At 30.3% G+C, this 12,673-nt stretch overlaps 2 protein-coding genes across 3 annotated transcripts; one reads left to right on the top strand and one right to left on the bottom strand.

The window, feature by feature from the left end:
- Positions 1-4: 4 nt before the first annotated feature.
- On the top strand, positions 5-2,535 carry LOC130674639 (uncharacterized). 2 transcript variants are annotated; one of them, XM_057480029.1, is made up of 3 exons: positions 5-400; positions 490-1,353; positions 1,413-2,535. In XM_057480029.1, the coding sequence occupies exons 2-3, from the start codon at positions 1,053-1,055 to the stop codon at positions 2,495-2,497; spliced, it is 1,386 nt and encodes a 461-aa protein (XP_057336012.1). In that variant the 5' UTR covers positions 5-400; positions 490-1,052; the 3' UTR covers positions 2,498-2,535. The 2 variants fall into 2 exon arrangements, with proteins under 2 accessions (XP_057336012.1, XP_057336013.1); XM_057480030.1 differs by having other exon boundaries at positions 5-1,353.
- Positions 2,536-6,883: 4,348 nt separating this feature from the next.
- LOC130674180 (uncharacterized) lies at positions 6,884-7,667 on the bottom strand. The gene is made up of 3 exons (XM_057479450.1): positions 7,611-7,667; positions 7,335-7,530; positions 6,884-7,227 (listed from the first exon to the last, which is right to left on the bottom strand). Exons 1-3 carry the CDS (start codon positions 7,665-7,667, stop codon positions 6,884-6,886), a joined length of 597 nt encoding a protein of 198 aa, XP_057335433.1.
- Positions 7,668-12,673: the final 5,006 nt, after the last annotated feature.

Here is a 12,673-nt window from a genome sequence, read left to right as displayed (position 1 = left end):
CGATTTGTTGATTAATAATAATTATTTAGTATGGAAAGAACATATCCATTCAATAGATGTTGTAATCCATTAAACATTGATAAACACTCGAAAAGTAAGGAATTAAGACCAGCTTCTAAAACCTTACAAGACTCATGGAATTTGAATAGTTTTGATTATCTATGTGGAATGTGCAGGAAAAAATTACTTTCCATGAAGTCTGTAGCATCTACGTCATCTAATTTTAATAATGATAGTGGTGCAAGTGATAATGCTAGTGATACTGGAGAAAACGATTTTGTTACTCAAAATTCTGATATGGTTGTAGACGAGAATGTTGAAGATAACAATATAAATGAAATTAGAATTGAGAACAGCCAATCAACTAATCCAACATTATCTAGTACTTCTTTTACTTCAGGTATTTTTATTCTACAGTATTGTTGTCTTATTATATCTTGTTATCTATCATAATTGCAATAACTATCACTAACAATTTTCTATTCGAAGGATCGAAGTCTTTGTCTGGTGAAGAACTTGTACGAACAGTATCGCAGTTAAGTCTTGGCACACAATTGCCTGTAATAAATGATGCTCTACTGTTATTAAATATATCTCCTATTGACAAGTATGAAATACATCAGCCATCATATTTAAAAGAAAAATATACAGAAATTTGCTCTACATTTGCAAGATTACTAGGATTAGATAGTAAAACTGATCATTACGCAAATTCTTCTTATTATCAAGACATTGTAGAAAATCTTAAGGTTAAATTCAACGACGAAAACACTCTTCGAGCGCAAAAGGTTCAAATTTTGACGTTGTTACCTGGTGATTGGAGTATTAATAAGATTTGCGATGTTATGGGTGCTACTAAGCACATGGCTGTCTTATCAAAATCACTTAAGGAAAATGAAGGAATTTTATCAGAGCCGGAAAAAAAAAGGGTAAGGTTTCAAGTTGTTAACGGCTTTCACTAACCAAAAGTATGACTATTTTTATTTTTTTATTTGCGTTGTGAAATCTATTTCATAAATCATGAATTTTTAGGACGATCACTATCCAACGCAATGAAATGCAAGGTCATTGACTTTTATGTAAGTGATGATATAAGTGTTAATTTGCCAGGTAAAAAAGATTTTTTGTCAATACGAAACAATGAAGGGAAAAGAGAACACGTACAAAAGAAACTAATTTTATGTAATCTCAAAGAACTGTACGAAACTTTCAAAGAGCAAAATCCGGAAAATAAAATAGGATTTTCAACCTTTGCATCGTTAAGACCTCCGCAGTGTGTATTGGCAGGATCTGGTGGCACTCACACTGTCTGTGTGTGTGCTGTTCATCAAAACATAAAACTTATGATGTTAGGTAAATACTTTGAAAATTAAATTTCGATAGTGAAAACTAACAATTTTTAATTCTGACAGGTTCTAATTTAGCGTCGCTCACTCGCCATCTTCCGATTCCTTTAGTGCAATATCAGGATTGTTTTAAGCTCATAGTATGTCCCAACCCATCATCCGACTGTTATTTTCAAAAATGTCCAAATTGCCCAGGCATCAAACTTCTAGAAGAATTATTAGAAACTGTTTTTGATGAAAATGAAATAGATGATATCACTTATAAATATTGGATATCAAATCCACGTTGCAGTCTTGAAACATTCATCAAGAGCTCTTCGGATTTCATCGAGATATTTTCTGAACATATTGTCAATCTTTTGCCACATGACTTCATTGCTAAACAGCAATCTAGTTTTTTGAAAAGCAAAAAGGAATCATTAAAAGACAATGAGTCTTTAGTAATTTGTGATTTTGCTGAAAACTATGCTTTTGTGATTCAAGATGCGGTTCCGGGATTCCACTGGAATAATAATCAAGTCACAATTTTTCCCGTAGTGATTTATTTCAAGCAAAATAATGAAATAACTCATCGCAGCTTAATTATTATTTCTGATAATAATCATCATGACACAGTTGCTGTATATGTTTATCTCAAAATTATTACTGATTTTATAAAGGATCTAAATTCTACTGCAGCAAAAGTTTTTTATTTTTCTGATGGTGCTCCACAGCAGTTTAAAAACTTCAAAAATTTTGTAAATATTTACTATCACAAAGAAGATTTTAATTTAGATGCCGAATGGCATTTTTTTGCCACAGCACATGGTAAAGGACCTTGCGATGGTATTGGTGGAGTTGTCAAAAGAAAGGCCGCGAAAGCTAGTCTTCAACGACCTATCGATAATCAGATAACAACACCTGAAGAATTTTATGAGTGGGCAGTTGAGCCAAATTCTTTACCTAGCATTGCTGTAAAATTTTCACCTGAAAGTGACTATGTTAACGCTAGAGAAAAATTGGAACTGCGATACATAACAGCAAAATCAATCACAGGGACTCAGAAATTTCACTGTATTATTCCGGTAACTAATGGCAGCATAAAAGCTAAAGAGTATTCCAATTCAAACCTAGATCGTACTTGTAAATTATTCAAAAATTTGCGTAAATAAATAAATGTTACTGTTTTGATTGTATGTAAACAGATAAAATAATTGATTCATTGTTTAGAAAATCCTTTAGTATCGTATAGTTGTAAAAAAAAGGAAAAATAATCTAATAAAAGATATATAATCACAAAAATGATAATTCTTAAAAAAAAATTTTTTTTTCAATTTTCAAAAATCGAAAAAAAATAGTAATCATGGTAGTCCCACGACCAGAACCACATGAAAAGTTGTGGAATAGGTAGTAGTTTGCTGTCAAAAATTTTCAAAAAAATCGAAGGATACATGTTTTTTAGAAATCGACTTTAAAATTTTAAAACTCAAAAATCACATGGAAAAACTTTTTGAAAAAAATTTTTGTATTTTTTTTCGGAAAAAACGTGAAAAAATAAAACTTTTATATTGAAGGGTAATTTTCATTTGGATGAGTTTTGAGAAAGTTACAGGCAAAAAACTACAAAAAAAGCTGTTTTTTTGAAAATTCGATATCTTTGGACCAGGTGATCAAAAAAATCCCACAATTTCGGGGAAGGGGTTTTTCGATGGGTACTAAAAGATATAAAAAAATGACGGAAATCAAACATGAAAATTTTTGAAACCGTCCGATTTGGCGTGGAATGCCCCATATGTTTGCAATGACAAAGCCATCATTCCCGCCAATCTGTACTACATTGACCCATGTTTTGTCACTAATATTATCACTATTTAAGAGCACTTTAAATTTAAGCTTATTATCAATGTAGGTTATTACACCGCCTGTACGATTATTCACAGTATTCGTACGTACGTGACTGTAATTACTAAAACTAATCTCATGGTCCATGACATCCGATCGAATATGTGTTTCTGTGAGACATATCACATCTGGTTTCTCAGTGAATAACCACTTTTCAAACACATTTTTGTGTCTGATTAAACCATTTATGTTTAGTACAACTATCACGCATGATCTTTTACTATTTTTGATTTTATATTTTTTCTGAATTGATTGTCAGTAATTATAATTTATATTTTTTTGTGCTCTGTTTACTGCTCTTTTATAACACTCACACTCAATGTCATTCGCACAGTGATCAGTTTTTAATCCTTCTAACTTAAAATCTTTTGTCATTTTAACACAATTTACACATTTTTTTATATCCTTTTGGCAGTCTTTTTCCATATGATTTTCTGAACATCTGCGACATTTTACTTCACTTTTACAGACTTTAGCATAATGATGAAAACCCCAGCATTTAAGGGGTCTACCCTCTTTAGACGGGCAAAGATAAGGCTATTTTCACGAATTTTTTTGACCGGTATACTCCATAAATATGGACATAAAAAGTGTTAGGCCTAAAAAATACACTATTTGATTACACAAGAAAATTTTTTTTATATTTATTTTAATCAGTTTTTATACATAAAAATGAGGGAGAAGACTGGTCCAAAAAAAAAAGATGAGTGTGCGCTGTTGATGAAATATCTGGAATGGATGATCTGAAAAAAAAAAAAAAATAGTTTTAGATTCAGTAGGTAAATGGCTATAGCGCATATCATACGATTTTTTTTTTTTCAAAAATGACAAAATGGCAGCCATTTTTCGAAAAAGTACGAAAAATCACGTTTTTTCAGTCGTTCTTTGCCAAAAATAAATAGTTAAACTCAAAATTTCAAAAATCGTATGATATGCGCCATAGCTATAGTCATCAAGAACATGTGGTTAAATTTTGGTAAGGTTCGGTTGAATAGTTTCGGAGATTTTATCAACAAGCCGTCCAAAAACGTCATTCTGAGAAAAACGCGTTTAAAGTTTTCTGTAACGAAAAATCGTGAAAAAATCTTACTTACGTTTAATCAGCGATGCCTGCACCATACATTATGCCTTCATCTTCTTCATAGTGCACATTTTCATCCAATAGTATATTATAATATTATACATTTGTCAGTATACCTGAAAAAGGTTGCAGCTGCTAATGAATACAAAGGCAGGTAGGCCGTACCGCTCCGAAAACGTCGTCCAAAAGTACAGTTAGACTGCTCGGATCTTTATAAATTTTCAGTATGATACTTTTAAATATGTATACTTTCAAAAAATACAAAAAAAAAAAATTCGATTTTTTCAAAATTCTAAAGAGGGTAGACCCCTTAAAGCATCTCAGAACACTTACACAATCGAACACACGGCATAAATTCCAGTCCAGCTTGATTTTAATTTTATCTATTAAAAATTTGTGCGTCACTGGATCTACTTCCATGATTATCATTCCATTATTGTTTTTACCCATTAATTTTTTCTTAATTATCATTTTCGTTTCATTAGTTGCAATTACTCCATTTTGTTTTTTAATCATCTCAATAATTTCATTTTCCTCGCATTTTTCCATAGTTTCAATGTCAACATCGATAATTTTAACTTTTGGTTGTTTCTTGTTTGTTTCTCGAATAATGTAATGTTCCCCCATATTCTTTTTTAATTCACTTGCCAATTTTATTCGATCTTCTTTCCCAACGCATCCAATGACTACCTTTCCTGATTGCGTTTTTTTCAGCTTCTCAACACCTACACCTAATATACCTATCTGAACGTTTTTTTTAAGCTCAGTGAATGTTTCTGTACTATCCTGTTTTTTTTTTTATTCAACCACAACAGTCTCCGTTTTTTAACCTTTCATCAGTTCAGCATAGGTAGGCTGTTTTTTTGACGCCATAACTTGTTCAGTTTTACCATCATGAATTTCATTTAAATGTTTTAATTCTTCCTTCACAGTCTCACGTACCGCTTTCATTAAATCATCTTTGAAATCCAATAGGATCTCCGTTGCTATTTTTTTTAGATCGTATTTAAACTCATCCACAGTTATGCCAATTTCCTCGATTTTATCCACTAAAATGTCCACTTTTTCTGCAATATCTGCAACATCACTTTCTTCATCATATCTTTTTCTCTTCTTCCTGGTTGCCGATGAAACCAACGAAGCCACACTAATGTTATCAGATATTTCATGCCCAACACACTCCACGACGTACTTGTGATTTTTTAGTAAGCAAGCTTTATGAAATAACTGGTGACAACCACTGCACTGGTGGGCTGCTCTTAGATTTGTTTGTTTACAGTGAGCACATGTGTATCTCGTTGGTGTCACTACTTTGGCTCCCTCTGTATCCATTTTGTTTCACTTAATTTAAAAATCAATTGTAAAAATAAATCACTGAAGAGAGCGCCTGAAGCGCCTCTCGCTCCAAAAGTTTACACTAATTTTTCACTAGTAAGTACAGGAAATGTTTTGACAAAACTAACCAACAATTAAAAAACACATTTAATTATTATTTTGAAATTAAATTAATTATTCAGGCAACTGTAACACTTTATATATCAATATCAAGAAAAAATTTCACATCACATCTTGACACAAAACACTCCATCAAGCTCTAACTAAACAATCTTAATTTATTATTCAGACGAAGCGTGAAAAAAACACTCGCATCGTGGCAATAATAATAATAATAATAATAATAATAATAATAATAATAATAATAATAATAATAATAATACTACATCAAACGAAATTAAAAAAAAATTAAAACATAAACAATAATGAAAAATTTTTCAGGGCCAGTTTTTTAATCCAAGATAAAATTTTATCCCAGCTTAAAAAACTGTCCCTCTAAATTAAGTAAAAACTCCAATAGCTTATGTTTAATATTATTTGCTCAATATACATTTTATTTATTTAATATTTAGTACATATGTATGTGTCGATTAAATAATCTTCAACACTAACTATTGGTATTTTCAATTTATTTTAAAGATTTATATTTAAATACATGATCCTGAAGTTAGCAGACTATTGAAAATTTTAGGATTTTATTTTGAACAATTAAATTGGAAGAAAAAAAGAAACTGAAAAAATACACATGTGGAAAATTAACAAGACTATAAGTGCAATTTTTTTTAATATTTTTTTTTTTATAATTTATTGTCTTTTAAAGAATCCAAAAATTATTAGACGTCGGCTAACTTCAGTATCATATAAATACAAGAGCTGGACAAATATAAGATAAACTGTTATAAAGAAACCAGAAAAGAAGTAAACAACAGACACTAACCTTTGGACAGTGATACATATTTAATAGATCTTGCATGCTTATCTATATCTTTTTTACCACTCCCACACGTTCAATCACATTTGCATATTTTACAGTGAAAAAATTCATTACCTTTGCTGCTTTTTATTAGCCATCCTTTATAAGTTGGTTCAATTTCTCAAATCGATGAGTATTTTTGAATGTAACGTAATTTTTTTAATTTTTTTTTTTAGAGGACCGGTTTCAGCAATACATGGAAATAAAATTCCGTAGATTTCAACCAAAATTCCGTAGTTCTGTAAACGATGGAAAAATTCCGTAGATCTACGGAAAAATCCGTAGAATTGGCAACACTGCATGGCAGCCATCGATGGCACCGATAACGTCATTGATATTTCTTCTACGAGAAATACTATGGCTAATGGCAGCTTTATCATTTTCATTCGCTGGCCATATTATGAACTCATCACATAATGAATTGATAAAGTTCAAACTATCATTTATGGCTTTATATGTAGAACTGCGACTTAGATCGAATCGATCGCCAATTTGTCGAAACGTTTCAGTATTGGCCAAGTACCACAATACCATCAAGAAAGCTCGTTCATGAGTAACTGTATTTTCTCGAAGTCCCTTATTGACAAGGAAAATACTTTGCTGGAACCGTTCTGAGAAAAGTTTTTTAACCACATTGATTCAAAATGTATGATTATTTTAATAAATTTTTAACTATCATGTTAATATTACATAAAATAAGATATCTTAATTAAGTTACCAATTAAATTGTAAGTCGTTTGTCGAGACAGTCTAAATTGGCTCTTAAATTCAAAATCGGTATAAAGATTAACAGTATTTTCTACAAAGTTTTTCACACAGGTTCTTTTATGAGGAAGGTTCTGTACGTCTTCATCAGAAGATTCTGTATCACTCGATTCACTTTCATCTGATGGAGTGTCATTAATAATCCAGTCCTAAAGGATTATTGCGAAATAAAAAATTATCAACATCTAAAATTACTTAATTAAAATCAACTATTTATGAATATTCTTACTTCGATTATTTCATCTATATCATTCTCCACTAGATTATCAACGTTAAAATTTTCCATCGTTATATCATTCAGTTTTACTTTTTATAATCGATTATAAAATTTAATATTGACAAAAAAATCGTAATTATCTTTATTGTATTTGAATGGAAAAATTGATAATTCAATAATTATGGCACATTTTTAAACAGAAGAAATTAATTATTCGATTTATTTATCAGAATCATCTCATCATGAAAAAATGACGTCCATTGGTATAAATTTATGATTCCAAAATTTCAGTATCTGTCAAAATTGTCAAACAAATTGATAGCCAGATGGAAAGTTGTTCTACATTGCCATTACTAAGTGTTTTCGGAAGTAACTCATCAACTCTACGACTCGGATCGGACGTCCGCGGATGCTTCTCCATGGCCCGCGCCTTCTCCCACCTCAACAACCGACGTCTCATTGGTCAACTCTTAAGAGTTCCCTTTCTCCTCGAATCCGAGACTTCTCATTGGAGCGCAGATACCGACGTCTCCCACTCCTCGGAGAACTTTCTCGAACCCGGCTCTCGGGTATAAAAGACGGGACAATCAGAGCGGCAGCGCATTAATTCTTGAGCAGTCTGACTGGCAAGAATATCTCAACTGATAGCGTGCAAGGCTATTGCGATCTAAACTTACTAACTAATCAAGTGCGCAAGCTTGGTTAGTCTCCAGCTCTAATCTCAAACCAAATCAGTTCTTTTTAGAACTCTCCACCAGTTGACTAGCACTTTTCAGCGCTAGCCAACCAAACCTCCGGGTTTCGTAAGATACTTCTCGTTGACGAGTTCTCCAGCTAAGTTGACTAGCACTTCTCAGCGCTAGCCAACTCGACCTCCGGGTCAAGTAAGAAAACTTATTATACAAGTTTTTCTCAGGACTTCTCTGCAACTAACGTAATATTCAAATCAACGGTCTTTCTCAAGGCCACCACATCACTCTTACGTAAGAATTTCTCTTCAATATAAACCAATCTACCGGCAGACTACTCGTCTGAACAAAGTGCATAGATGTCTTTTTTTGTTTGCAATGTTAAAAGAAAAAAAATGAAATAGATATTGCCATAGAAATCGTTGATAAATAAATACTTGAAATAAATTTAAAAAGTGCTTCCAAAAATTAGAAAGTGCTTCCAACGTTTTTTGAAACTTTTGGAAGATTATGACCCTGGTGGAAATTTTTCTGACTTTTCTCTGAAAAACTCTGAAAAAGTTTTTATAACTTTAGAACTAAGTTTTTGAGAGAAAATTCAAAAATATTCCCACCAGAAGACGTACAAATCAAGAAATTGGATGTATATTGCAGTAAATTAATATTGATTTCAGCGGTCTCAAAGGATGTTAATCCAGGACAGACTGATGTCTGATTAGCTATTCCGCTTTGTTTTTGGATTTTATTCTTCAACTTGTGAGAACATCGAAAAATAACGTGGTAGAAGAAACAAAAATTAGAAATTTTGTGTTAAATGCTACAATTATTTTTTTAAATTATAGGGTAAGAGCACCAGTACCCAGCTCCAAACCGGTAGCCAGCCACCTCATGTTAAATTATATCTATACATATTTTGAGCCAATGTTAACGTATATAACTGGCTGGCTACTGGTTAGGGGCTGGGTACTGGTGCTCTTACCCTATCATTTAAAATTAATTACGTTAGATAGTTATCATCAGTTTATCGAGTATATGCTGATAGTAAAATAGCTAATGTGATTTACGTAGAAAATTTACTATATTTATAGCAAAAATAAATAAGTTTAAAATTTTTTAAATTTATTATAATAATTTAATGTTATTCATAAAATACAATTGCAAAAAAAAGCTTATTAAATAAATATTTAATTCAAATTTATTAAAATTATGGTAAGTCAATTTTTTATATATAATTTTGCACAATATTTAATTGGGCTCTGGCTGCACGAATGAATGTATATACAATTAACACAAGTATACTCATTATAACTTGACTAAGAGTACAAACTGATGAACTCTGGTTACATATGGTGAATCAACCTGCAATTAATAAGTAAGTTAGTTCTAAAAAAAATATCCAAGACATCTAACCCTGGTTAAAAAAGAGAATTAAAGAGGATTAAAAATGAATTGAATCCTTTTTAATTCTCTTTAGAGAATTAAATAGAATTAAGGAGAATTCATACTTTGAAATTTTTCATACTTTTAAATTCTCTTCAGAGAATTAAATAGAATTAAGGAGAATTCATATTTTGAAGTTTTCAATACTTCTAAATTCTCTTCAGAGAATTGAATAGAATTTAGGAGATTTCATATTTTGAAATTTTTAATACTTTTAAATTCTCTTCAGAGAATTAAATAGAATTAAGGAGAATTCATAGTTTGAAATTTTTCATACTTTTAAATTCTCTTCAGAGAATTAAATAGAATTAAGGAGAATTCATATTTTGAAATTTTCAATACTTATAAATTCTCTTCAGAGAATTAAATAGGATTGAGGAGAATTCATATTTTGAAATTTCCAATACTTTTAAAATCTCTTTAGAGAATCGAATAAAATTAAGAATAATTCATATTTAGAAAATTTTAATACTTTTTAATTCTCTTCAGAGAATAAAATAGAATTAAGAACAATTCATATTTTGGAATTTTTAATACTTTTAAATTCTCTTTAGAGAATTAAATAGAATCAAGAAGAATTGATATTTAGAAATTTTTGATACTTTTCAATTCTTTTCAGAGAAATCGAATAGAATAAAGAACTATTCCCAAGAAAAATATAGAGAGCCCGAACTGGAATGGATATCCCGAATTGTCCATGGGGAAGACCACTGGTTATACCAAATATAATATATTATCTATACCAGATATATATATATATATATATATATATATATATATATATATATATATATATATATATATATAGGGCGTGGTACAGGCTATACTGCGCCACTACCAGTAGGTACTTCCCACTCTGCTACGCGAAGTTCACTTGGTAGCAGTGGAGTGATGACTGACGATAACGTCCGCTGCATTTGCTTTTAACACTTCTACCATAAGTGTCCATATCCAAGAAGCCCGCACGCTCTAGCGGTAAGCGCGGAACTAACTTTTGCTCACTGATTCTCTCCCGCCAGATTGTCGGTCGGCGAGCGTCTCACGATCACTCTTACATTTTTGTCCCGTTGCCTTTTTCTCTTTTAATTACTTTTTTTTTTCCAAAAATTTTTCCATGAAAAAAAATTAAATTTCACGTATAAAATTATTATTTCTTTTCTTTCCCAGAATGAAATTTTAATATATAAATAATTACTAATCATTGTTATTTTGTTTTTTCAAAGTTTAAAAGAAAAATAATTTTTTTTGTTATGGTTGCAATTCTCTCGAATTCTCAGCGGAAACAGGAATTGCAACATGACTTTGAAATTAAAAAAAATAAGATGGAATCAAACTTTTTTGAATCCTGTTTTATTCTCTCGGATTCTCGGGAAGAACAGAAATTGCAACATTATTTTAGAATTAAAAAGAATTAGTTAGAAATAAATTTTTCCGAATCCTCTTTTATTCTCTTGAATCCTCCGCGAGTACAGAAATTGAATATTATTTTAGAATCCCTAGCGAATTTGTTTATACCGAAAATTTAAGTTTCTTTTGGGTTCATTTCCGGTGTAGTGGAAATTGATAAATATTTCGGTATGCTTTACGATTTATACCCAATGAATACCCAGATGATACTCAAATCGTCTTATGTTTTGGGTATGTTTTTGAATTTTTCAAACTTAAATGATACTGAAAAAATATCTATTTCAAGCACGATTCATACTCAAATTTTACCGAAATCAGGAGGTTGAGGACAATATCTATCTATATAAGTCTTTACCTGGTAAAAAAGAAAAATGTTTCTTTGAAGTTTGAAGTAAATAAATTAATTGCCTACATATAAAATTATGAAAATACTATTTCAATAAAGTGTTTAGTATCATAATGCTTTTGAGTAGTAAATACTTATGTACTTTATTTTTTATTTTACCAAAATAAGAAAAAATTTCACTGTTATAGGAAATGTTTCTGTTTGGGTTTGATAGACATACAATGATCATCAATTTATTATTTATTTAATTCTATTACAATAATAGTATAGATAGTTAACATAAATATAATGCATAAAAAAATCAAACCATAAATAAAAATAAAATTGTTTATTTCATGAAGACCTGTGACAGCGCTATGAGGACTTCACGAGACTCTCAAGTGAGAAGTCACAAGTTCGGAACCTCAGTCAATTATCACTTTTTTTTCTTTTTTGATTTGAATTATTTATTAAAAAAACATATAAATAAATTATTCAACTAATATACTCAAGCACATTTAACATATCGATATCGAAGAAATTCATTTTTTTATCTCAATATAACTTCGGTATAAATTGTTAAAAAAAATACCTAAATTATTTTTATGGATAAGTATAATTTGAGTATACTTTTAGAATTCTACTGAAAACATACCAAAATGATACTCAAATACCAGGTATGTTTTAGATATTTTTTCGGTGTAACGGAATTCGCTAGGGATTAAAAAGAATTAGTTAGAATTAAACTTTTTCCAATCCTCTTTTATCCTATTGAATCTTCCGCGAGAACAGAAATTGAGTATTACTTTGGAATTAAAAAGGATAAGTTAGGATTAAACTTTTTCGAATCCTTTTGTATTCTCTCGAATCCTCCGCGAGAACAGAAATTCAAAGTTATTTTAGAATTAAAGAGAATTAGTTCGAATTGAACTTTTTCCAATTCTCTTTTATCCTATTGAATTCTCCACGAGAACAGAAATTCGAAGTTATTTTAGAATTGGAAAGAATTCGTTAGAATGAAACTTTTTTGAATCCTCTATCATTCTCTTGAATCCACCACGGGAACAGAAATTAAATATTATTTGAGAATTAAAAAAGATAAGTTAGGATTAAACTTTTCCGAATCCTCTTTTATTCTCTTGAATCCTCCGCGAGAACAGAAATTGAATATTATTTTAGAATTAAAAAGAATTAGTTAGAATTAAACTTTTTGC

The sequence above is a fragment of the Microplitis mediator genome, chromosome 9, assembly GCF_029852145.1.
Source record: "Microplitis mediator isolate UGA2020A chromosome 9, iyMicMedi2.1, whole genome shotgun sequence".
NCBI classification, from domain to species: Eukaryota; Metazoa; Arthropoda; class Insecta; order Hymenoptera; family Braconidae; genus Microplitis; species Microplitis mediator.
The sequence above is the reverse complement of the archived record's forward strand: the minus strand, read 5'-3'. Positions and strand labels throughout refer to the sequence as shown.

Excerpts from the sequence above, each read along its gene's own strand:
- LOC130674639 (XM_057480029.1), top strand. The coding sequence starts at position 1,053 with ATGAAATGCAAGGTCATTGACTTTTATGTAAGTGATGATATAAGTGTT. Across the intron at positions 1,354-1,412 it reads CATAAAACTTATGATGTTAG|GTTCTAATTTAGCGTCGCTC; the intron begins GTAAATACTTTG and ends TAATTCTGACAG.
- LOC130674180 (XM_057479450.1), bottom strand. The coding sequence starts at position 7,667 with ATGGAAAATTTTAACGTTGATAATCTAGTGGAGAATGATATAGATGAA. Across the intron at positions 7,531-7,610 it reads ATATAGATGAAATAATCGAA|GACTGGATTATTAATGACAC; the intron begins GTAAGAATATTC and ends ATAATCCTTTAG. Across the intron at positions 7,228-7,334 it reads AACGACTTACAATTTAATTG|AACGGTTCCAGCAAAGTATT; the intron begins GTAACTTAATTA and ends AACTTTTCTCAG.